Below are 24,801 nucleotides of genomic sequence, written 5' to 3' on the forward strand. Positions count from 1 at the left end.
CATACTTTTACTTTTAAAATGGAAATATTTGAAACCTTCAAACTTAAATGTCCCTGATTCACTCCCCTCAGTTAGCCTAAACCAGAGATACTCATTGCGCGGCTCCTCAAGCTTAAATTGGCGGCTCGCACTCGCATAGTAGCTTATAATATGGTAACAATACATTTTTTTCAAATAACACACAGCGAATACTGCACAGTATTAAGTATTTTTATTAGGTATTAATTAAGGCTTAATGGTGTTTCCTAAAGGGGGCACTGTTAAACCTGGCAACGCAGCCCGCTTAAACCACCTCACACTTGACCGCAGTGCACGCTAGCTCCTTTAGCCAGCGAGAGATGCGGGTATGGAAGTTTTTCTGTGCCATCAGAGTTTGAATACGAATTTCTAATATTGAATTTTTACAGCATCAAAATCAGACTTTGAATTTGAAAAACCAACAGTGTAAAGCAATCGATCCCTGTCTCAATTCATCCAACGGCAGCCAATCAAGTTACGCTCCATTGGACAGATCAGCCATGTCCACCAACGTGGGTGATGGTGCTTCGGTGAGTGAGTTTACTTTATTTGCCATTTGTGTTAGTAAAAATGAGTAATAGATATTACTCAATATCTATTGAGCTGATTTTATGATTTTTTTTAAATTTATCTATTGAGGGATCGATTGCTTCTCCCTGTTTACCCGGATGTTGAGTCTGGTTCTTTTTCCACTGAATTCTTTGAAGTTGAATTTTTTTCCACTGAATTTTTGTTTTTAGAAATTGAATTTTTTTTTTTACACTGTTGGTTTTTCAAATTCAAAGTCTAATTTTGATGCTGTAAAAATTCAATATTAGAAATTCGTATTCAAACTCTGATGTCACAGAAAAACTTCTATATGCGGGCACTATGGATCGGTTTTTAATTAAAAAAGGGGAAAAACCAGCACAAAAACCAAACGAAAATCAGCATGAAGACGCCAGAGAGGGGACGAGCGGGCAAACGTCGGATGTACCGCGAGATGCAGGCGTAATGGATCGTTTTTTAATTAAAAAAGGGCGAAAACCAGCACAAAAACCATGCTCATCCTGAATGTCTCCAATCCAATTTTATTTATAAAGCACTTTACAACAACATCAGTTGACCAAAGTGTTGTAATCAAAGTGTCTCACTATGATTACAACAACAAACTACAAATACAACATGAAGAAAGTCAAGGACATGCAGGCCAGCTTCCGCTCATCCCAGTATTAAGGTAAATGTGGTCTTAATTGAAAATGTATTGGCTGTGTTGTTTCTTTTTTTGTGGGATGTTTTATATGTAGAAATGCATATTTGCTAAAGGGGACTTTAGTATGTTGTCGTAAAAGTGGCTCTTCCCTTGATTTTGCTCTGCCAATGTGGCTCTTGTGAAAAAGTATCACTGACCTAAAGTAAAGAGTGTATGTTTCCTGCCATCATTGTAGAAACACAGCTTGAATAAAAGAATGCAATTTATTACATTTTGTGATTAGTACGAAATGACAGCTTTTTATCTCTAGTATGAGATTTCTTCAGGGGCCATTTCCACAGTCTGTCACCCCCTCCAGGGTGACACACCTGTAAACTGTACAGGCTGCACCTGATGGAATCCTTCATTTAGTTATGAATGTGAGTCTGAGAAACTAATTGAACTGTTCTACCAATCATTTAGATCTTATTTTTTTTATATCTTATCAAATGGACAAAATAATAAACAGGTTGAATGAAGGGAAAATGAAAGACTCTTGATTGTTAAACTTGTGCTATTTTAAAAAGAATTGAAAAACCTACGTTTAAAAAAAATGAAGTAATCTGGGAAACTGTTGAGATATTTTGTTCTGGACCAGCAGACGGCTTCATCAACACTTCCATGACCGCGAACGGACTGAAGACAAGTATTTCTCAAAGCTCCAAACTCAAACAGCTGATTTTAATCTTAGTTTGTCAGAATTAGCATCCGGGCTTCCCTGCATCAGCAACACATAACATAACACATAACAATTCTGCCTGATGACGCTGTGGTTAATCAGGAGCTTGTCAGTCGCTCCACCTCTGTTTGAACACCGACGGTGTGTAAGTGTGTGTGCTCAGCAGGTGTGGTGGAGGCTGAAGGAAAAGCCTGGAGAGTTGAAGATGGCTGACAGAGTCTGAGCAGGATAGACAGTCACACTTCACAGCCTTCTGAACGAAAGGAGAAGAAAGGAAGCGAACATCGAGCAAAAAGAAACTTCATCGTTCCACTCAGGTACTGTTGCTGCTTCTGTATCTTTATCTTTTGCATGAGGAGTTACATGCACAAGTAAATGCTTGTTGTTTGAACATATTTTCACTTCATTCATTTCTTTCACTCAGCCATCTTTGCTCTGGCTGCAGTTTGATCTCTCTCACCACTCCTTCTCTGTACGCTGAAGAAACCAAGTCTAAGAGGCCAGATAGAACCCTGTAAAGTTTGAACAGGAATCCTCTTCAGATCTTAAGACCCTTTGAGAGTTGAATCAAAATGTAAATCCTCTGACAGTTTGGTTCTCTCCAAACCCAAAGGCAAAGCAATTTTATTTATAGAACACAATTCATACGCAAGGCAATTCAAAGTGGTCCTTCTTTTAGGACCTGGAACATGTTATGTTGAAGTTAAAAAAAATCCAAAAATCTTATATAAAGACATGGTGTGGTTTAGGACATTTCCAAAGGTGAGTTTTATATTTGTTGTTTGTTTTGGATTAACAAATGAATTACAATCTCAAATCTGAGAAGGTTGGGACGGTATGAGCCAAAGATATTTCATGCTTTGTCTCATCAATTTAATTTCATTTGTTAATATTCATCCACTTTTGCAACCAGTGAAGATGTTACCATCCCTGCAGTGCAATAAATGTTCTTTTTTTAATACTTTAAGTCTGAAGCTCATTAAGCACTGCGTATGAAGTTGTTGTTGGTGCAGTTGTTTGACAGATAAAAGCTTCCTATTGACTGTGGATCCATCACTAAAGACTAGGGATGGGAATTGATAAGATTTTTACAATTCCAATTCCATTTTCCATTCTGCTTAACGATTCAGTTCTTTATCGGTTCCCTTATCGATTCTCATTTGGAGAAAAAGGACAACAAACCGGTCGATTAGCATCAACTTTGTTTAGTTTAGAAGTAACACCAGTCATGACCTTCCAAACCCAACAACGGTGAGGTCCACATTGGTCTATCCTGGCCTGGGTAATTTAACTCTTCCTGCTCTGGTGAAAGGAGAAGCTGGAGGTAGAGGTGAACTGGGGGTAGTACCACCAGCCTCTGGCTCTGAGCCAGTCAGGCTCTGTCTCTCATGATTTCATCTAAATGTAATGCCTGAGAAGGCATTCATTTAACCTTAACCGTTACTAACAGCAGCTTTTACAATCAGGCAAATGGCGCTAACATGACAGGCAGTGTTTGTTAGTTAGTTAGTTAGTTAGTTACCTGCAGTGTTAGCCGAGGACATGCTAACGTTGCTAACGTTGCTGCTGCTGCTGGGTTCAGATTCACCAACGTTAGTCCGGAGCAGATCGAAAACGCGACATTCATTCATAGTTATTGCATGTTGGTAGTATTTCCTCCCTTTAGTGAAATATCCATTTTGCAAGTTGCCCTCTTGTCGTCTTTTTTAGGGATGTGTAACCAAACTTTCGAGCGTTTGTACCGCTTGGGCGCCATGTTTACTGTTGACTGCTGGCTGCACTGGACTCACCACGCCACGCAACGTTGCGTCATTTGCGCCCACTGGAATCGATAAGGGAATCGTTTGCAAAATCGCCAAACGATTCTAAGGAATTGAAACACTGGGAACCGGTTCTCAACGAGAACCGGTTTTCGATTCCCATCCCTACTAAAGACTGCAGCCCATGCTGTCACTGAGCACTTTCACACTTTTTGTCTGATTTGGGTTTTTCCTGATTACACTGAAAACAGAGGGAGGAGACGTTTCCTCTCTTTGATCAAAAGGTTTGGAACCCCCCCCGTAAGACGTCACGTCCTTCCTCTCCAACTGCTCCAACACAAATCTGTTTTCCTCTGTGTTACAGATCAGAAACAATTCAGTCTCAGCTGCTCGTCCGATCGCAGTGAGCGGACATGTTTGCGTTTCTGTAAACCTCCAGAGAAGTGAGTCGAATTTTTCGTTTTCAGATTTAATCTTCTTCATTTTGATTCCATCACAACAAAAACTTTAGAGTTTTTGATTCTGGGTGTCATATCCCCAAACATCTAGTTTGGTTTTCCGTGTCGAAAACAGATCAAACACCAACGATTGTGACGATTAGAACAAGATTGGGTTGATATTAGATTCAGGAGCTCACTAATAAAAGTACAAATATGTGAGTAATACTTCTAGCCTTGTTGACAAATGGGATTGTAAAGCAGGTTCCACAGAAAGTTGAAGCTTTGTACAGACAGCTGTTATCAGAGGGGGAATCAGACTTTCGGTGAGTGCTACTTGCTGCTGTTTGTTCATGGTGGAGGCCTGCAGGTGGAATGTCACTCAAGCATGTCATCTGAACGCTCTGATGTTTGTTCACTTCAGATGTCACAATGTTTGCTGCCTGTTGGGGGAGTTTAGGATCTTTCTGTGTAAGAAATGTGTGATTGAATGACTGGCTTCCATGTTGACACGTGGTCAGAGATTTCTTCTGGAGTCATCAGCATTCTCTGTGTCCCAGTGAAAGGAGGCACACCTCAGACCACACTGGAAAAAATGCCCCTCCAAAAATAAGTAAGAAAAACAACAAATAAAAGACGTTTTTGCTTGAAATAAGCAAAAAAATCTGCCAATGGAACTAGTGAAAATCGGCTTGTCAAGATTTCCTGAAATAAAATGTGATATTTGGGACTTTTGAGATAAAAGTGATCTTGAAATGAGCTTAAAAACCTCTTCAAATGTCAAAAAAAGCTTGTTTCATGTGATATGTGCCTCAAAACAATTTGTTTTTAAGACTTTTTCATTTAACAAGATATTCCAGATGTATTGTATTAAAACAAGTCCCTATATCTGGCTGAAATAGTGCTTGTTAGGCAGTTGTGTCTCATATTAAGTGTAATGAGATATTTTGACTAGAAATGAGACAAATATACTTGGTAAGACTTTTTTTTCAGTGCAACTGTTCAAAGATGTGACGGTTCTACGGTAAGGGTTTGTTTAGGCTTGAGCTGAAAAAGAGACGGAATAGTCCAAAAATCGTTAACAATCACTTTTATGATGATGGTTAAAATGTCAACAAAAGATGGATTCATTGAAACTGTCATACTGAGCACTGCTCTTCATCTCCTCTCAGCCCACCTGCACGCTGTATGCAGGGAAGCAAAGAAGCAACTATTTTGTATTGTTCTTGTATTATTATCATTTCACCCAAGAACCTTTTTAATCAAACACAAACTCTATATTTCACTTTTATATTATAAAGACCATCAACCATTTAAAAAATTAAGTCTTAAGTTTTTCACATATTGTATGTTGAGACAGAAACAAATTCCTCCCATTACCAGCAGATGGCCAACCGCTCCTCTTTCCACATCTCTTTCTTCCAGAGCTCTTCACCCTCCTCATGCTGCCTCATCTTCCTTCAACCATCAAATTCTTCTGTTTCCACATCGAATGCACCAAGCTCACAGGCCTCGATGGGAACTGGCACAGCAAACTTCACAGCCACCCGTCACCCCATCACCATCATCTCCACCTCCTCTGCCCACACTAACACCACCGCCAACCCAGTTGCAAACTTCTTTGACCATCTACTGAGCCACATCCCCTGTAAGTCATCCATGCACTTCTGTACTCTGAACCGCTTTCATACCGAACTGATTTCACTTCACTGATTTCATGTGAAAGTTCAGAATTAGTCGTGAAGAAGAAAAATTGTCTTTGGAATTTAAATTTATATGGTATAGAGCAGGGATGGGCAACTTCCATGATAAAGAGGGCCAACATTTTTTCAGCACTATCATTGGAGGGCCACATGACCACGCACTTCCAATAATTGGATATGAAAGACGCTACAAATGATTCTCAATAAGAACACATTTTATATGAATTTATATCTGTATGTTTATTGCACCAACATACAACTATTTTCTGCATGTAAATGCATTTTAACACGTCCTTAATAAGCAACAAAGCCAAAACATTTGCTTAAAAAAAAGTGCAAAAAGGAATTTGAACTCCTTCATAACAAAGAACAAAACTGAAGAGGTTCTCTTCTTCCCATTTTGGCTGAAAAATGTGATTTTCTCAGTCATGTTTTCTCTTTTTGCCACTGCTAGCGGCCATGGCTCTTGACTTTCCTATTCGCTGTTGCAGAAAGCGGCCCGGGCCCCGCTACTGTTTGCGTATGGCGCGCCCTCTATCGGTCAACTGTATAATTACATTTTTTTTTTTTTGAAATTATTAAATTGTTATTGATCTATTTGCGGGCCGTACTGAGTGAGGACGAGGGCCATGTGCGGCCCCCGGGCCGCCAGTTGCCCATCCCTGGTATAGAGACTAAATAACAGACTTTATAAGTTCTGAACTTTTCCAAAGAATAACTATCTAAACAAGAAATTTTGAGATCTCTAATGAGGTATGATTTTACATTTCAAACTCCAGCTGAAGGCTCACACTATCTGTGTGTGGGTGATTCATTTCAGCTCAGGGTGAGAGTCTCTACTGTGTCTCCGTCTCTTTGTGTCTGCTCTGCTGGACTCACTCTGTTTCCCCCTGACAAAGTTGTGACTCTTTTTTTTTATTTTTATTTTTTATTTATTTATTTATTTGAATAGGGACATTGCACATTAATGAACATCAGTATAAAAACAAATGTAAATATGCCGGATTATAGCTACAAAGCTAGTTTTCATCCGTAGTCCCTAGGCAGGCAAATACACAAGAAAGAAAATACATAAGAAAGATAATATAATATACAATAGAAGCATCACAGGGAATGTTTAGAGTCCAATGGTCACATGACTGGTTTGCTTTCAGCCAGAGTTTGAGCAGAGCTCTAAAGCTGATCAGTGTGGGGCTCTCCCGTATGTGCAGAGGAAGACTGTTCCAAATATCCGTGGCCCTCACAGAGAGAGTGTTCTGTCCAAAAGTTGTTTTCCTGTGGGGGACCTCACAGTCTCCTCTGGAGGAGGCCCTTGTTCTCAGGCCACTGTAATTCCTAGGTTTGAACAAGGTAAAACTCTGGAGCTACTCTGCGTGTCAGCGGTGTCATGGCAAAAAATCCCTGCCGTCAGAGACACAGCACAAAGTAGAGCCACCCATCCAGTTAGCAGACACACTCACTGTAATAAGAAAGTACGCTATACAACTGTGGAGACTCACACTGAGCTAAGAGCACACAGAAGAATCCGTGGAAGTCTGAGAACCAGAGGAACACAGTCGGTGATAAAAGAGTAGTGAAAGGTAGCTCACACACAGGAGCTTATCAAAGCTTACTGACACAATGAAAGCCTCTCAGGAAGTATCAAACTAGAACCCTCCCTTTACTTTAGTACTTGTTGTTTTTGCATGACAGCGTGAGCATTCGCAGCTGGATATATCTGGCCTTCGTTCAAAAAGGCTGACATAAAAGAAGGCAAAACATTAAAGAAGATCTCCATAATCAAGCCCCCACACAAATATGCTTTGTTTGGACCCGAGAAACACGTTTTCAGCACATTCTATAGGTTTGCCAGACTATGGTGTAAATCAGACAACTTCCACAGGAATACATTTAAACATGATACAGTAAGTATCAAACAAAGAATTAAATCTATATACAGATATAGATATATCTATAACTAACTAAACTACTTCCATAACCACAGGCACCTGAAACAGCTGCTTCCAAAAACCAACCAAACAAAACCTGGATGTGCTGAGTGAGTGTTGGGGAGATGAGATGGAACCAGCCTGAACTCCAGTTTTAACCCTCGGTTTATCCAAAGCGTCTGCTTAGATGTCCGTACAGATCGCCTGTGTTCACATGATACAGCTGTGCATCAGCTCAACACAACGAGGCTCGCTAACTGTGCACCTGTGTCATGTCCCGTAGTGCCGCGGTGGGCGATCTACACCATCTTTGTGGCTGGTGGCCTGCTGATTCTGCTCTGTTGTGTGTGCATCTGCATCAAGTGTTGCTGCAGAGGGAAGAAGAAGAAGAAGCAGAAGGCTGAGCAGATTCATTTGAAGGGGTTGGATGGAAAAACAGCCACAGCTCTGGTGAGACTCAGAGCCTCAACACATCATTATCAATATGTTTTAACTTCACGTTTAGAAAAATGTTGCATTGAGCTGTTTCCGTTGGCCAGCTGCCACATTATCATCTGGTCCTGTCGCTCCCCATCAAACGACGTTGGATTCATATCATGATGCTGGCTATTTTCTGGAATCTGGCAGTTTGAACTGGCGGTACAATTTAGCATGGCCATTATATTCTCTGCTCCTCAGAGATGTTTAGCTATTTCAGTACAAAGACAGACACTAACAGCAAGGTTGTGACTGTGTGTCAACTGGTATGTGGTTATCTATGTCAGTGTTTCCCAACCTTTTTTGGCCTGAGTACCCCCTCACACATACAACGCGTGCGATGATTCTCCAAAAGTAGAGCAACACAGTGGTTATTACATGAAAATCATTTTATTTAATATCCTTAACTTGAACATAAAATTCTCAGGCTTTCTCTCTTTTTTTTTAACCTCAGTTGAATTCAACATAAGAATAAAAAATATTTTCTTCAAATATAAATAATTAACCAAAATAGCATAAATACTAAATCAAAATAATCTTCCTTTGTTATCTAACTTAAACAAGTAACATTTCTCTTTTTTTTAAGAATACATGAACATAACTCATTTCTCTCTTAACAGGCCTAACTCATGTAACATTCATCACAAAACTGGAGTCTCCTTCATAAACAGTCCTCCATAAAAGTGCTTTTTAAAAAAAAAAACAAACAAAAAAAAAAAAACTCCCCGCGCGCGTAGGGGTACGCGTACCCCCTGCAGTACCCCTACGCGTACCCCAGGTTGGGAAACACTGATCTATGATATCATTAGATTGTTCATCCTGGTGCTTTACTGTAAGCACATTTTAATGGTTGTCTCTGCTGGGGGTGTTCCAACTATTCATTGATACAAAAGCTTGATAATAGGAATATGATGGGATGCTATAATCTTTAATCAAAAAAAAAAAATCAAAATCAAATTTATTTGTATAGCACATTTCATGTACAAACAGTTCAAAGTGCTTTACATAAAATAAAAGCATTGCAGCAGGGAGTGCAAGAAGCATTAAAAATACATAAAAGAAGATAAAGAGAAACAAATAAAATCATTTAAATGAGTTTAAAATCAAGCAACAGTCTAGATAAGTTAAAAGATATTTCATTCATAGACACGTGAGAACAGAAATGTTTTTAACCTGGATTTAAAAATGTCTACATTTGGTGAAAGTTTAATCTCCACTGGCAGTTTGTTCCACTTGTTTGCAGCATAACAGCTAAATGCTGCTTCTCCATGTTTAGTCTGGACTCTGGACTGGACCAGCTGACCTGAGTCCTTGGATCTCAGAGCTCTGCTGGCTTTATATTCTCTGAACAGATCACAGATTGTAAACCATCAGCAGGCTTTTAAAATCTATTCTGTGACTGACTGGAAGCCAGAGGAAAGATTTTAAAGCTGCTGTGATGTGTTCAGATCTCTTAGTCCGGGTTAAAACTCCAGCAGCAGCGTTCTGGAGGAGCTGCAGATGTTTAATGCTCTTTTTGGGAAGTCCAGTTAAAAGAGCATTACAGTAATGGAGTCTACTGGAGATGAATGCATGGATGAGTTTCTCCTGGTCTGTTTGGGAGAGGAAACCTTTAATCCTGTTGATGTTTCTGAGGTGGTAAATGATGTATTCTGTGAACTCATCGTTCGCATTTTACATGTGATCTGTTCTTCAAAGTGACCTGAAATGAGTTTTTCTAATCTTTAAAATTCAAAAGGGGTTTGGAAAATCAGATTGTGCTTATAGTCCACTAAAAAAAGCTTGGAGTGGTGTCGGTGTTTGCATGGATGGTGCAGGCTGAAGTCCCCTCTGACCCCTCTGACAGGTGCAGCTGGATGTGGGGGGTGTTGACTATGGCTCCACCAAGCAGCAGAGAGGAAAGCTGCTCTACTCTTTGGAATACAGTGCTATTCTGTCTAAGGTGATTACAATTATGGTTTTTCACCATGCAGCTTCTTCAAAAACTCCTATGTCATTTCTCCGTTGCATTCACACAGTTTTTAGAAAAGCGTGATTAGTCCAAGTCAAAAGCCTTATGTCTCTGTTACCTGCACCATAGTACTCATTATTCTGTGGGAAATACATTTTGAAAAGAACGTCCCTGAAATGTGCAGCAATAGTAGAAGTCAGGCCCGATCTGGTTTTTTTTGGTCTCTGCAGCTCACGGTGGGGATTAAACAAGCAAGCAGCCTGAAGGCCATGGACATGGGAAGGAGCTCTGATCCATACGTCAAAATCTACATTCTCCCCGAAAAGGCCGAAACATACGAGACCAAAGTTTTCAAAAACACACTGAACCCTGTCTTCAATGAGCAATTCACCTTCCAGGTAGAGGGGGCTTGTTCTGCTTTAATACATTCACTGAACTTTTAAAAAGGGACTTTTTTTATTTATTTTATTTATTTTTTTAATTTATTTAGTCATTTATTATTATTATTATTATTATCATTAGTTAGTAGTAGTATTTTTTATTAGAATTGGTATTATTGTTGTTGTTGTTGTTAATATACAATCAATGTAAATATTAATAATTTTTTTGAGTTACTTGACTTATTTGAATTTCCCCCTTTGGTAGATGAATAAAGTATTTTTCTATTTCTATTTCTATTAATGGATCATTGTTGAGGGCTTTTGCTTTGAGTAAACTCTCCCAAATACCTGAAGTGGTAATTATGTGTGAACTTAATATTGCAGAAACAATTGTGAGATTGGATGTTCAGTTTGAATGACTGTACAGCTGTTTAGCTATTCTTCTGATACTGATTTACCATTTATGTTCCGTATAACCCCCCCAAACCAAGGGAGGATACTGCTTCTAACCTAAGTTTTGTGTTTCCAGCTTTCTAAGTCAACCCTCCTCAAGTCAACAGTCGTGATGAAGGTTTTCGACTTCAACCGCTTCATGAAACACAAAATCATCGGCGAGCTCAGGATGCAGCTCTGCAGCGTTGACTGGAACCACGTCATCGAGGAGTGGCAGGACCTGGCTGAGCCCGCCAAGTTTGAGGTTTTCTCTCTTCCCTCTGAACAAACTTCCCATTTCATGATGCCGTGGTGGCAGGAGGGGAAAGAGTGAAAAGCTAAGTTAGCAGTCCAATATATTGTAATCTAAGATTTGGACTTTTAAAAAAAAAAAAAAAAAACTATTTTCAGAATGCTCTGACCTTTGTATGTCACTACAAAATGAACACAATAATATGCCACTTGCTCTCTTTTTCCACTCAGGCCATCTTAAAGCGTGGTACTGTCATGAGCACTTTTTGTTCTCGGCTCAGTGTAAACTTTCATTCATCCGTTATAAGGTTGGGTCCAATATTCCCACATCTCCATTACTGCATTATCTTTGCATTATTGAAGTATTGTGCATACTACAGTTTTAGACCCAGTTGGACCCTTGTGAACTTGTGAGGATGATGAAATTAGAGTGACACAAACCTCATGGCTCAGCATATAGGAAAACCATTAAATGATTAGATAGAGAATGTTGAAGACTGACTGTATGGTTCACCTCATCATCCAACTTCAATGTTTAGAGTTTTGTCCCGTAAATTCAGTTTTGTTCTCAGCAGATCAGATAATCTTCTTGTCATGTTTCCCACTGTCATCTAGCATCCATGTTGGGCTGTTTGTCACCTCCTCGACGAGGCTCTTCTTGCTTGAATGATACATTTGGCAGCCTCTTTAGCATCTCTGTTTTGGAGCTTCTGGCATCACTCAAAGCTTTATTCATTTATTAAACTCTGAACTCTGCCTTTCATTGTGTGGCCTTCATGGCTTGTTCTGAAAGATAGGAATTATACTCTACATGCAGATGTGTGGTGTCCAATCAATCATTTCAGTGCACCACGTGTGTACAAAATAAAGTTCTATAGACAATAAAAGACTTATTAAGCAAACCTTAGGCATCTGATGGAGCAGTTGGTAAAAGTTATGTTTGTGCTTGTGTCATTCTGGGTTATTAAGGGCAGGTAAATAAGAACATCTGGGGTGGTAGAATGGTCTTTCTTCAGTCAATAGGGCTTCATGTTGATGTGCTTTCTACAACAATACTAAAAGCTGCCCCCTTTTGCTGAAGTCAGTATTGAATCATTTTTACAAATTTACTCTCTGGGATAGCTGACAGTTTGTTAAAAAGAGAAACCCAATTAGCAAACTAACAGAGATTACAGTGTGACATTTGTTTGTTGTAGGAAGAAAACTTGGGAGAAATCTGCTTCTCCCTGCGTTACGTTCCCACTGCCAGAAAACTCAGCGTGGTGATCCTGGAGGCAAAGAACCTGAGGAGCATGGACTTTGGAGGAAGCTCAGGTCAGACAGAAAGAAAGAACACTCAAATGATTTCACAAGTGTTAGTTTAGGGCTACTGTATTTCTTCTATTAAAAAAGAAAGACATTTGTTTAATATCAAACCAAGTGGCGGCCATGTTTAAAGGGCAGTACTGCATTAAACTGTCCTACAATGAGGATCCACTGTCACAACAGATGAAGGCAGAAAATTGTAAAAACCAAATACAGGCAAAACAGGATTTTCATGACTTTTTTGGAAAAACCTCACACGAACAAACCTCACAGAGACAAACCTCACACACGGACAAACCTCATACACGGACAAACCTCACAGAGACAAACCTCACACACGGACAAACCTCACACACGGACAAACCTCACACACGGACAAACCTCACACACGGACAAACCTCACAGAGACAAACCTCACACAGACAAACCTCACACACGGACAAACCTCACACGGACAAACCTCACACACGGACAAACCTCACAGAGACAAACCTCACACGGACAAACCTCACACACGGACAAACCTCACACGGACAAACCTCACACGGACAAACCTCACACACGGACAAACCTCACACACGGACAAACCTCACAGAGACAAACCTCACACGGACAAACCTTACAGAGACAAACCTCAAAGGGACAAACCTCACACATGGACAAACCTCAAAGAGACAAACCTCACACATGGACAAACCTCAAAGAGACAAACCTCACACATGGACAAACCTCACACGGACAAACCTTACAGAGACAAACCTCACAGACAAACCTCACACGGACAAACCTCACAGGGACAAACCTCACACGGACAAACCTTACAGAGACAAACCTCACGCGGACAAACCTTACAGAGACAAACCTTACAGAGACAAACCTCACACACGGAAAAACCTCAAAGAGACAAACCTCACAGGGACAAACCTTACACACGGACAAACCTCACACACGGACAAACCTCACACGGACAAACCTCACACACGGACAAACCTCACACACGGAAAAACCTCAAAGAGACAAACCTCACAGGGACAAACCTTACACACGGACAAACCTCACACACGGACAAACCTCACACACGGACAAACCTCACACACGGACAAACCTCACACACGGACAAACCTCACACACGGACAAACCTCACACGGACAAACCTCACACACGGACAAACCTCACACACGGACAAACCTCAAAGAGACAAACCTCACACATGGACAAAACCTCAAAGAGACAAACCTCACACATGGACAAACCTCACACGGACAAACCTCACAGAGACAAACCTCACACGGACAAACCTCACACACGGACAAACCTCACAGACAAACCTCAAACGGACAAACCTCACAGACAAACCTCACACGGACAAACCTCACAGGGACAAACCTCACACGGACAAACCTTACAGAGACAAACCTCACACGGACAAACCTTACAGAGACAAACCTCACACACGGACAAACCTCAAAGAGACAAACCTCACACACGGACAAACCTCACACATGGACAAACCTCACACACGGACAAACCTCACACACGGACAAACCTCACACACAAACAAACCTCACACGGACAAACTTCACACACGGACAAACCTCACACATGGACAAACCTCAAAGGGACAAACCTCAAAGGGACAAACCTCACACGGACAAACCTCACACGGACAAACCTTACAGGGACAAACCTCACACGGACAAACCTCACACGGACAAACCTCACACGGACAAACCTCACAGAGACAAACCTTACAGAGACAAACCTCACAGGGACAAATCTCAAAGGGACAAACCTCAAAGGGACAAACCTCAAAGGGACAAACCTCACACGGACAAACCTCACACGGACAAACCTCACACGGACAAACCTCACAGAGACAAACCTTACAGAGACAAACCTCACAGGGACAAATCTCAAAGGGACAAACCTCAAAGGGACAAACCTCAAAGGGACAAACCTCACACGGACAAACCTCACACACGGACAAACCTCACACACGGACAAACCTCAAAGGGACAAACCTCACAGAGACAAACGACAAACATCACACGGACAAATCTCAAAGGGACAAACCTCACAGAGACAAACCTCACAGAGACAAAACTCACACGGACAAACCTTACAGAGACAAACCTCACACGGACAAACCTCACAGGGACAAACCTCACAGGGACAAACCTCACAGGGACAAACCTCACAGGGACAAACCTTACAGAGACAAACCTCACACGGACAAACCTCACAGGGACAAACCTCAAAGGGACAAACCTCAAAGGGACAAACCTCACACACGGACAAACCTCAAAGGACAAACCTTAAAGGGACAAACCTCACACGGACAAACTTTACAGAGACAAACCTCAAAGGGACAAACCTCACACGGACAAACCTTACAGAGACAAACCTTACAGAGACAAACCTCACACACGGACAAACCTGAAAGAGACAAACCTCACAGGGACAAAACTCAAAAGGGACAAACCTCAAAGGGACAAACCTCATAGGGACAAACTTCACAGGGACAAACCTCACACGGACAAACCTCACACGGACAAACCTCACACGGACAAACCTCACACGGACAAACCTTACAGGGACAAACCTCAGTCAAACCTCACACACGGACAAACCTCAAAGGGACAAACCTTACAGAGAAAAACCTCACACATGGACAAACCTCACACACGGACAAATCTCACGCGGACAAACCTTACAGAGACAAACCTCACACAGGGACAAACCTCAAAGAGACAAACCTCACAGGGACAAACCTCAGAGGGACAAACCTCACGCGGACAAACCTCACGCGGACAAACCTTAAAAAGACAAACCTCACACGGACAAACATCACAGGGACAAACTTCAAAGGGACAAACCTCACACACGGACAAACCTCACAGGGACAAACCTCAAACACGGACAAACCTCACAGGGACAAATCTCACGGGGACAAACCTCACACAGGGACAAACCTCACACAGGGACAAACCTGACGGGGACAAAGCTCACAGGGACAAACCTAACAGGGACAAACCTAACAGGGACAAACCTAACAGGGACAAACCTCACAGGGACAAACCTGACGGGGACAAACTTCACAGGGACAAACCTCACAGGGACAAACCTCACACACGGACAAACCTCAAAGAGACAAACCTCAAAGAGACAAACCTCACAGGAACAAACCTCAAAGGGACAAACCTTACAGAGACAAACCTCACAGGCACAAACCTCACAGGGACAAACCTCACGGGGACAAACCTCACACAGGGACAAACCTAACACAGGGAAAAATCTCACACAGGGACAAACCTCAAGGACAAACCTCACAGAGACAAACCTTAGAGACAAACCTCACACGGACAAACCTCACACGGACAAACCTCACAGAGACAAACCTCACAGAGACAAACCTTACCGAGACAAACCTCACACGGACAAACCTCACAAGGACAAACCTCACAGAGACAAACCTCACACGGACAAATCTCAAAGGGACAAACCTTACAGAGACAAACATCACACGGACAAACCTCACAGAGACAAACCTCACACACGGACAAACCTCAAAGGGACAAACCTTACAGAGACAAACCTGACATGAACAAACCTCAAAGAGACAAACCTCACACGGACAAACCTCACACACGGAAAAATCTCAAAGGGACAAACCTTACAGAGACAAACCTCACACGGACAAACCTCACAGAGACAAACCTTACAGAGACAAACCTCACACACGGACAAACCTCAGGGACAAACCTTACCCGGACAAACCTTACAGAGACAAACCTTACAGAGAGAAACCTCACATGGACAAATCTCAAAGGGACAAACCTTACAGAGACAAACCTTACAGAGACAAACCTCACACGGACAAACCTCACACAGGGACAAACCTCAAAGGGACAAACCTTACAGAGACAAACCTCACACACGGACAAATGTCAGGGACAAACCTCACACACGGACAAACCTCACAGGGACAAACCTGACAGACAAACTTCACACGGACAAACCTCACAGAGACAAACCTTACAGAGACAAACCTCACACGGACAAACCTGACAAAGACAAACCTCAAAGGGACAAACATTACAGAGACAAACCTCACATGGACAACCACTACAGAGACAAACCTCACACAGGGACAAACCTCACAAAGGGACAAACCTTACAGAGACAAACCTCACACAGGGACAAACCTTACAGAATCAAACCTCACTCTGACAAACCTTACAGAGACAAACCACACACACGGACAAACCTCACAGGGACAAACCTCACACAGACAAACCTCACACGGACAAACCTCACACACGGACAAACTTCAAAGAGACAAACCTCACAGGGACAAACCTTACAGAGACAAACCTCACAGGGACAAACCTCACACACGGACAAACCTCAAAGAGACAATCCTCACAGGGACAAACCTTACAGAGACAAACCTCACACGCACAAACCTCAAAGGGACAAACCTCAAAGAGACAAACCTCACAGGGACAAACCTCACAGAGACAAACCTGACAGACAAACTTCAAACGGACAAACCTCACAGAGACAAACCTTACAGAGACAAACCTCACACGGACAAACCTGACAAAGACAAACCTCAAAGGGACAAACCTTACAGAGACAAACCTCACACATGGACAAACCTCAGGGACAAACCTCACACACGGACAAACCTCACACAGGGACAAACCTCACACTGACAAACCTAAAAGGGACAAACCTTACAGAGACAAACCTCACATGGACAACCACTACAGAGACAAACCTCACACAGGGACAAACCTCACAAAGGGAGAAACCTCACAAAGGGACAAACCTTACAGAGACAAACCTCACACACGGACAAACATCACAGGTACAAACCTCACACAGACAAACCTCACACGGACAAACCTCACACACGGACAAACCTCAAAGAGACAAACCTCACAGGGACAAACCTTACAGAGACAAACCTCACAGGGACAAACCTCACACACGGACAAACCTAGAAGAGACAATCCTCACAGGGACAAACCTCACAGAGACAAACCTTACAGAGACAAACCTCACACGCACAAACCTCAAAGGGACAAACCTCAAAGGGACAAACCTCAAAGAGACAAACCTCACAGGGACAAACCTCACAGAGACAAACCTTACAGAGACAAACATCACACGGACAAACCTCAAAGGGACAAACCTTACAGACAAACCTCACAGGGACAAACCTGACAGACAAACCTCACACGGACAAACCTCACGAGGACAAACCTCAAAGGGACAAACCTCACGCGGACAAACCTTACAGAGACAAACCTCACACACGGACAAATGTCAGGGACAAACCTCACACACGGACAAACCTCACAGGGACAAACCTGACAGACAAACCTCACAGGGACAAACCTGACAGACAAACCTTACAGAGACAAACCTCACACAGACAAACCTTACAGAGACAAACCTTACAGAGACAAACCTCACAGGGACAAACCTCAAAGGGACAAACCTAACAGAGACAATCCTCACAGGCACAAACCTCACACGGACAAACCTCAAAGGGACAAACCTCAAAGGGACAAACCTCACACAGACAAACCTCACGAACAAACCTCAAAGACGGACAAACCTCACACGGACAAACCTCACGGGGACAAACCTCAAAGGGACAAACCTCATACAGGGACAAACCTCATACAGGGACAAACCTCAAAGGGACAAATCTCACGGGGACAAACCTCACACAGGGACAAACCTGACGGGGACAAAGCTCACAGGGACAAACCTCAAAGGGAAAAACCTCACAGGGACAAACCTGACGGAGACAAACTTCACAGGGAAAAACCTCACACACGGACAAACCTCACGGGGACAAACCTCAAAGAAACAAACCTAATACAGGGACAAACCTCATACAGGGACAAACCTCAAAGAGACAAACCTCACAGGGACAAACCTCAAAGGGACAAACCTCAAAGGGACTAACCTTACAGAGACAAACCTCACAGGCACAAACCTCACGGGGACAAACCTCACACAGGGACAAACCTAACACAGGGACAAATCTCACACAGGGACAAACCTCAAGGACAAACCTCACAGAGACAAACCTTAGAGACAAACCTCACACGGACAAACCTCACACGGACAAACCTCACAGAGACAAACCTCACAGAGACAAACCTTACCAAGACAAACCTCATACCGACGAACCTCACAAGGACAAACCTCACAGAGACAAACCTCACACGGACAAACCTTACAGAGACAAACCTCACACGGACAAATCTCAAAGGGACAAACCTTACAGAGACGAACCTCACACACGGACAAATGTCAGGGACAAACCTCACACACGGACAAACCTCACAGGGACAAACCTCACAGAGACAAACCTCACAGAGACAAACCTTACAGAGACAAACCTTACAGAGACAAACCTCACACGGACAAACCTCAAAGGGACAAACCTTACAGAGACGAACCTCACACACGGACAAATGTCAGGGACAAACCTCACACACGGACAAACCTCACAGGGACAAACCTCACAGAGACAAACCTCACAGAGACAAACCTTACAGAGACAAACCTCACACGGACAAACCTCAAAGAGACAAACCTCACTGGGACAAACCTCACAGGGACAAACCTCAAAGAGACAAACCTCAAAGGCACAAACCTCACACGGACAAACCTCACGGACAAACCTCAAAGACGGACAAACCTCAAAGACGGACAAACCTCACACGGACAAACCTCACGGGGACAAACCTCAAAGGGACAAACCTCACGCGGACAAACCTTACAGAGACAAACCTCACACAGGGACAAACCTCACAGGGACAAACCTCAAAGGGACAAACCTCACGCGGACAAACCTTACAGAGACAAACCTTACAGAGACAAACCTCACAGGGACAAACCTCAAAGGGACAAACCTAACAGAGACAATCCTCACAGGCACAAACCTCACACGGACAAACCTCAAAGGGACAAACCTCAAAGGGACAAACCTCACACGGACAAACCTCACGGACAAACCTCAAAGACGGACAAACCTCACACGGACAAACCTCACGGGGACAAACCTCAAAGGGACAAACCTCACGTGGACAAACCTTACAGAGACAAACCTCACACAGGGACAAACCTCACAGGGACAAACCTCAAAGGGACAAACCTCACGCGGACAAACCTTACAGAGACAAACCTCTCACAGGGACAAACCTCAAAGAGACAAACCTCACACAGGGACAAACCTCACAGGGACAAACCTCAAAGGGACAAACCTCACGCGGACAAACCTTAAAAAGACAAACCTCACACAGGGACAAACCTCACACGGACAAACATCAAAGGGACAAACCTCACACACGGACAAACCTCACAGGGACAAACCTCAAACACGGACAAACCTCAAAGGGACAAATCTCACGGGGACAAACCTCACACAGGGACAAACCTGACGGGGACAAAGCTCACAGGGACAAACCTCAAAGGGAAAAACCTCACAGGGACAAACCTGACGGGGACAAACTTCACAGGGAAAAACCTCACACACGGACAAACCTCACGGGGACAAACCTCAAAGAAACAAACCTCATACAGGGACAAACCTCATACAGGGACAAACCTCAAAGAGACAAACCTCACAGGGACAAACCTCAAAGGGACAAACCTCAAAGGGACTAACCTTACAGAGACAAACCTCACAGGCACAAACCTCACGGGGACAAACCTCACACAGGGACAAACCTAACACAGGGACAAATCTCACACAGGGACAAACCTCAAGGACAAACCTCACAGAGACAAACCTTAGAGACAAACCTCACACGGACAAACCTCACACGGACAAACCTCACAGAGACAAACCTCACAGAGACAAACCTTACCAAGACAAACCTCATACGGACGAACCTCACAAGGACAAACCTCACAGAGACAAACCTCACACGGACAAACCTTACAGAGACAAACCTCACACGGACAAATCTCAAAGGGACAAACCTTACAGAGACGAACCTCACACACGGAAAAATGTCAGGGACAAACCTCACACACGGACAAACCTCACAGGTACAAACCTGACAGACAAACCTCACAGGGACAAACCTCACAGAGACAAACCTCACAGAGACAAACCTTACAGAGACAAACCTTACAGAGACAAACCTTACAGAGACAAACCTCACACGGACAAACCTCAAAGAGACAAACCTCACTGGGACAAACCTCACAGGGACAAACCTCAGAGAGACAAACCTCAAAGGCACAAACCTCACACGGACAAACCTCACGGACAAACCTCAAAGACGGACAAACCTCACACGGACAAACCTCACGGGGACAAACCTCAAAGGGACAAACCTCACGCGGACAAACCTTACAGAGACAAACCTCACACAGGGACAAACCTCAAAGGGACAAACCTCAAAGGGACAAACCTCACGCGGACAAACCTTACAGAGACAAACCTCACACAGGGACAAACCTCAAAGAGACAAACCTCAAAGGGACAAACCTCACGCGGACAAACCTCACGCGGACAAACCTTAAAAAGACAAACCTCACACAGGGACAAACCTCAAACGGACAAACATCAAAGGGACAAACCTCAAAGGGACAAACCTCACACACGGACAAACCTCACAGGGACAAACCTCACACACGGACAAACCTCACAGGGACAAACCTGACAGACAAACTTCACACGGACAAACCTCACAGAGACAAACCTTACAGAGACAAACTTCACACGGACAAACCTGACAAAGACAAACCTCAAAGGGACAAACATTACAGAGACAAACCTCACATGGACAACCACTACAGAGACAAACCCCACACAGGGACAAACCTCACAAAGGGACAAACCTTACAGAGACAAACCTCACACAGGGACAAACCTTACAGAATCAAACCTCACTCTGACAAACCTTACAGAGACAAACCTCACACACGGACAAACCTCACAGGGACAAACCTCAAACAGACAAACCTCACACGGACAAACCTCACACACGGACAAACTTCAAAGAGACAAACCTCACAGGGACAAACCTTACAGAGACAAACCTCACAGGGACAAACCTCACACACGGACAAACCTCAAAGAGACAATCCTCACAGGGACAAACCTTACAGAGACAAACCTCACACGCACAAACCTCAAAGGGACAAACCTCAAAGAGACAAACCTCACAGGGACAAACCTCACAGAGACAAACCTGACAGACAAACTTCAAACGGACAAACCTCACAGAGACAAACCTTACAGAGACAAACCTCACACGGACAAACCTGACAAAGACAAACCTCAAAGGGACAAACCTTACAGAGACAAACCTCACACATGGACAAACCTCAGGGACAAACCTCACACACGGACAAACCTCACACAGGGACAAACCTCACACAGGGACAAACCTCACACTGACAAACCTAAAAGGGACAAACCTTACAGAGACAAACCTCACATGGACAACCACTACAGAGACAAACCTCACACAGGGACAAACCTCACAAAGGGAGAAACCTCACATAGGGACAAACCTTACAGAGACAAACCTCACACACGGACAAACATCACAGGGACAAACCTCACACAGACAAACCTCACACGGACAAACCTCACACACGGACAAACCTCAAAGAGACAAACCTCACAGGGACAAACCTTACAGAGACAAACCTCACAGGGACAAACCTCACACACGGACAAACCTAGAAGAGACAATCCTCACAGGGACAAACCTCACAGAGACAAACCTTACAGAGACAAACCTCACACGCACAAACCTCAAAGGGACAAACCTCAAAGGGACAAACCTCAAAGAGACAAACCTCACAGGGACAAACCTCACAGAGACAAACCTTACAGAGACAAACATCACACGGACAAACCTCAAAGGGACAAACCTTACAGACAAACCTCACAGGGACAAACCTGACAGACAAACCTCACACGGACAAACCTCACGAGGACAAACATCAAAGGGACAAACCTCACGCGGACAAACCTTACAGAGACAAACCTCACACACGGACAAATGTCAGGGACAAACCTCACACACGGACAAACCTCACAGGGACAAACCTGACAGACAAACCTCACAGGGACAAACCTGACAGACAAACCTCACACGGACAAACCTTACAGAGACAAACCTCACACAGACAAACCTTACAGAGACAAACCTTACAGAGACAAACCTCACAGGGACAAACCTCAAAGGGACAAACCTAACAGAGACAATCCTCACAGGCACAAACCTCACACGGACAAACCTCAAAGGGACAAACCTCAAAGGGACAAACCTCAAAGGGACAAACCTCACACGGACAAACCTCACGAACAAACCTCAAAGACGGACAAACCTCACACGGACAAACCTCACGGGGACAAACCTCAAAGGGACAAACCTCACGCGGACAAACCTTACAGAGACAAACCTCACACAGGGACAAACCTCACAGGGACAAACCTCAAAGGGACAAACCTCACGCGGACAAACCTTACAGAGACAAACCTCACACAGGGACAAACCTCAAAGAGACAAACCTCACACAGGGACAAACCTCACAGGGACAAACCTCAAAGGGACAAACCTCACGCGGACAAACCTTAAAAAGACAAACCTCACACAGGGACAAACCTCACACGGACAAACATCAAAGGGACAAACCTCACACACGGACAAACCTCACAGGGACAAACCTCAAACACGGACAAACCTCAAAGGGACAAATCTCACGGGGACAAACCTCACACAGGGACAAACCTGACGGGGACAAAGCTCACAGGAACAAACCTCAAAGGGAAAAACCTCACAGGGACAAACCTGACGGGGACAAACTTCACAGGGAAAAACCTCACACACGGACAAACCTCACGGGGACAAACCTCAAAGAAACAAACCTCATACAGGCACAAACCTCATACAGGGACAAACCTCAAAGAGACAAACCTCACAGGGACAAACCTCAAAGGGACAAACCTCAAAGGGACTAACCTTACAGAGACAAACCTCACAGGCACAAACCTCACGGGGACAAACCTCACACAGGGACAAACCTAACACAGGGACAAATCTCACACAGGGACAAACCTCAAGGACAAACCTCACAGAGACAAACCTTAGAGACAAACCTCACACGGACAAACCTCACACGGACAAACCTCACAGAGACAAACCTCACAGAGACAAACCTTACCAAGACAAACCTCATACCGACGAACCTCACAAGGACAAACCTCACAGAGACAAACCTCACACGGACAAACCTTACAGAGACAAACCTCACACGGACAAATCTCAAAGGGACAAACCTTACAGAGACGAACCTCACACACGGACAAATGTCAGGGACAAACCTCACACACGGACAAACCTCACAGATACAAACCTGACAGACAAACCTCACAGGGACAAACCTCACAGAGACAAACCTCACAGAGACAAACCTTACAGAGACAAACCTTACAGAGACAAACCTCACACGGACAAACCTCAAAGAGACAAACCTCACTGGGACAAACCTCACAGGGACAAACCTCAAAGAGACAAACCTCAAAGGCACAAACCTCACACGGACAAACCTCACGGACAAACCTCAAAGACGGACAAACCTCAAAGACGGACAAACCTCACACGGACAAACCTCACGGGGACAAACCTCAAAGGGACAAACCTCACGCGGACAAACCTTACAGAGACAAACCTCACACAGGGACAAACCTCACAGGGACAAACCTCAAAGGGACAAACCTCACGCGGACAAACCTTACAGAGACAAACCTTACAGAGACAAACCTCACAGGGACAAACCTCAAAGGGACAAACCTAACAGAGACAATCCTCACAGGCACAAACCTCACACGGACAAACCTCAAAGGGACAAACCTCAAAGGGACAAACCTCACACGGACAAACCTCACGGACAAACCTCAAAGACGGACAAACCTCACACGGACAAACCTCACGGGGACAAACCTCAAAGGGACAAACCTCACGCGGACAAACCTTACAGAGACAAACCTCACACAGGGACAAACCTCACAGGGACAAACCTCAAAGGGACAAACCTCACGCGGACAAACCTTACAGAGACAAACCTCACACAGGGACAAACCTCAAAGAGACAAACCTCACACAGGGACAAACCTCACAGGGACAAACCTCAAAGGGACAAACCTCACGCGGACAAACCTTAAAAAGACAAACCTCACACAGGGACAAACC

General features: G+C 43.7%; 1 protein-coding gene across 2 annotated transcripts in view; it reads left to right on the forward strand.

The window, feature by feature from the left end:
• The first annotated feature begins 53 nt into the window (after window positions 1-53).
• Window positions 54-24,801, forward strand: part of syt8 (synaptotagmin VIII) — a 56,851-nt gene continuing 32,103 nt past the window's right edge. The window contains exons 1-8 of one of the 2 annotated variants that reach the window (XM_075469247.1): window positions 54-2,245; window positions 4,053-4,131; window positions 5,551-5,773; window positions 8,040-8,206; window positions 10,080-10,175; window positions 10,415-10,582; window positions 11,094-11,261; window positions 12,445-12,562. In XM_075469247.1, coding sequence (XP_075325362.1) covers window positions 5,641-5,773; window positions 8,040-8,206; window positions 10,080-10,175; window positions 10,415-10,582; window positions 11,094-11,261; window positions 12,445-12,562 — 850 coding nt within the window. In that variant the 5' untranslated portion in view covers window positions 54-2,245; window positions 4,053-4,131; window positions 5,551-5,640. The remainder of the gene's footprint in view (window positions 2,246-4,052; window positions 4,132-5,550; window positions 5,774-8,039; window positions 8,207-10,079; window positions 10,176-10,414; window positions 10,583-11,093; window positions 11,262-12,444; window positions 12,563-24,801) is intronic. The other variant, XM_075469248.1, reaches the window with a different exon arrangement.

Source organism: Odontesthes bonariensis, chromosome 7 (genome assembly GCF_027942865.1).
Source record: "Odontesthes bonariensis isolate fOdoBon6 chromosome 7, fOdoBon6.hap1, whole genome shotgun sequence".
NCBI classification, from domain to species: Eukaryota; Metazoa; Chordata; class Actinopteri; order Atheriniformes; family Atherinopsidae; genus Odontesthes; species Odontesthes bonariensis.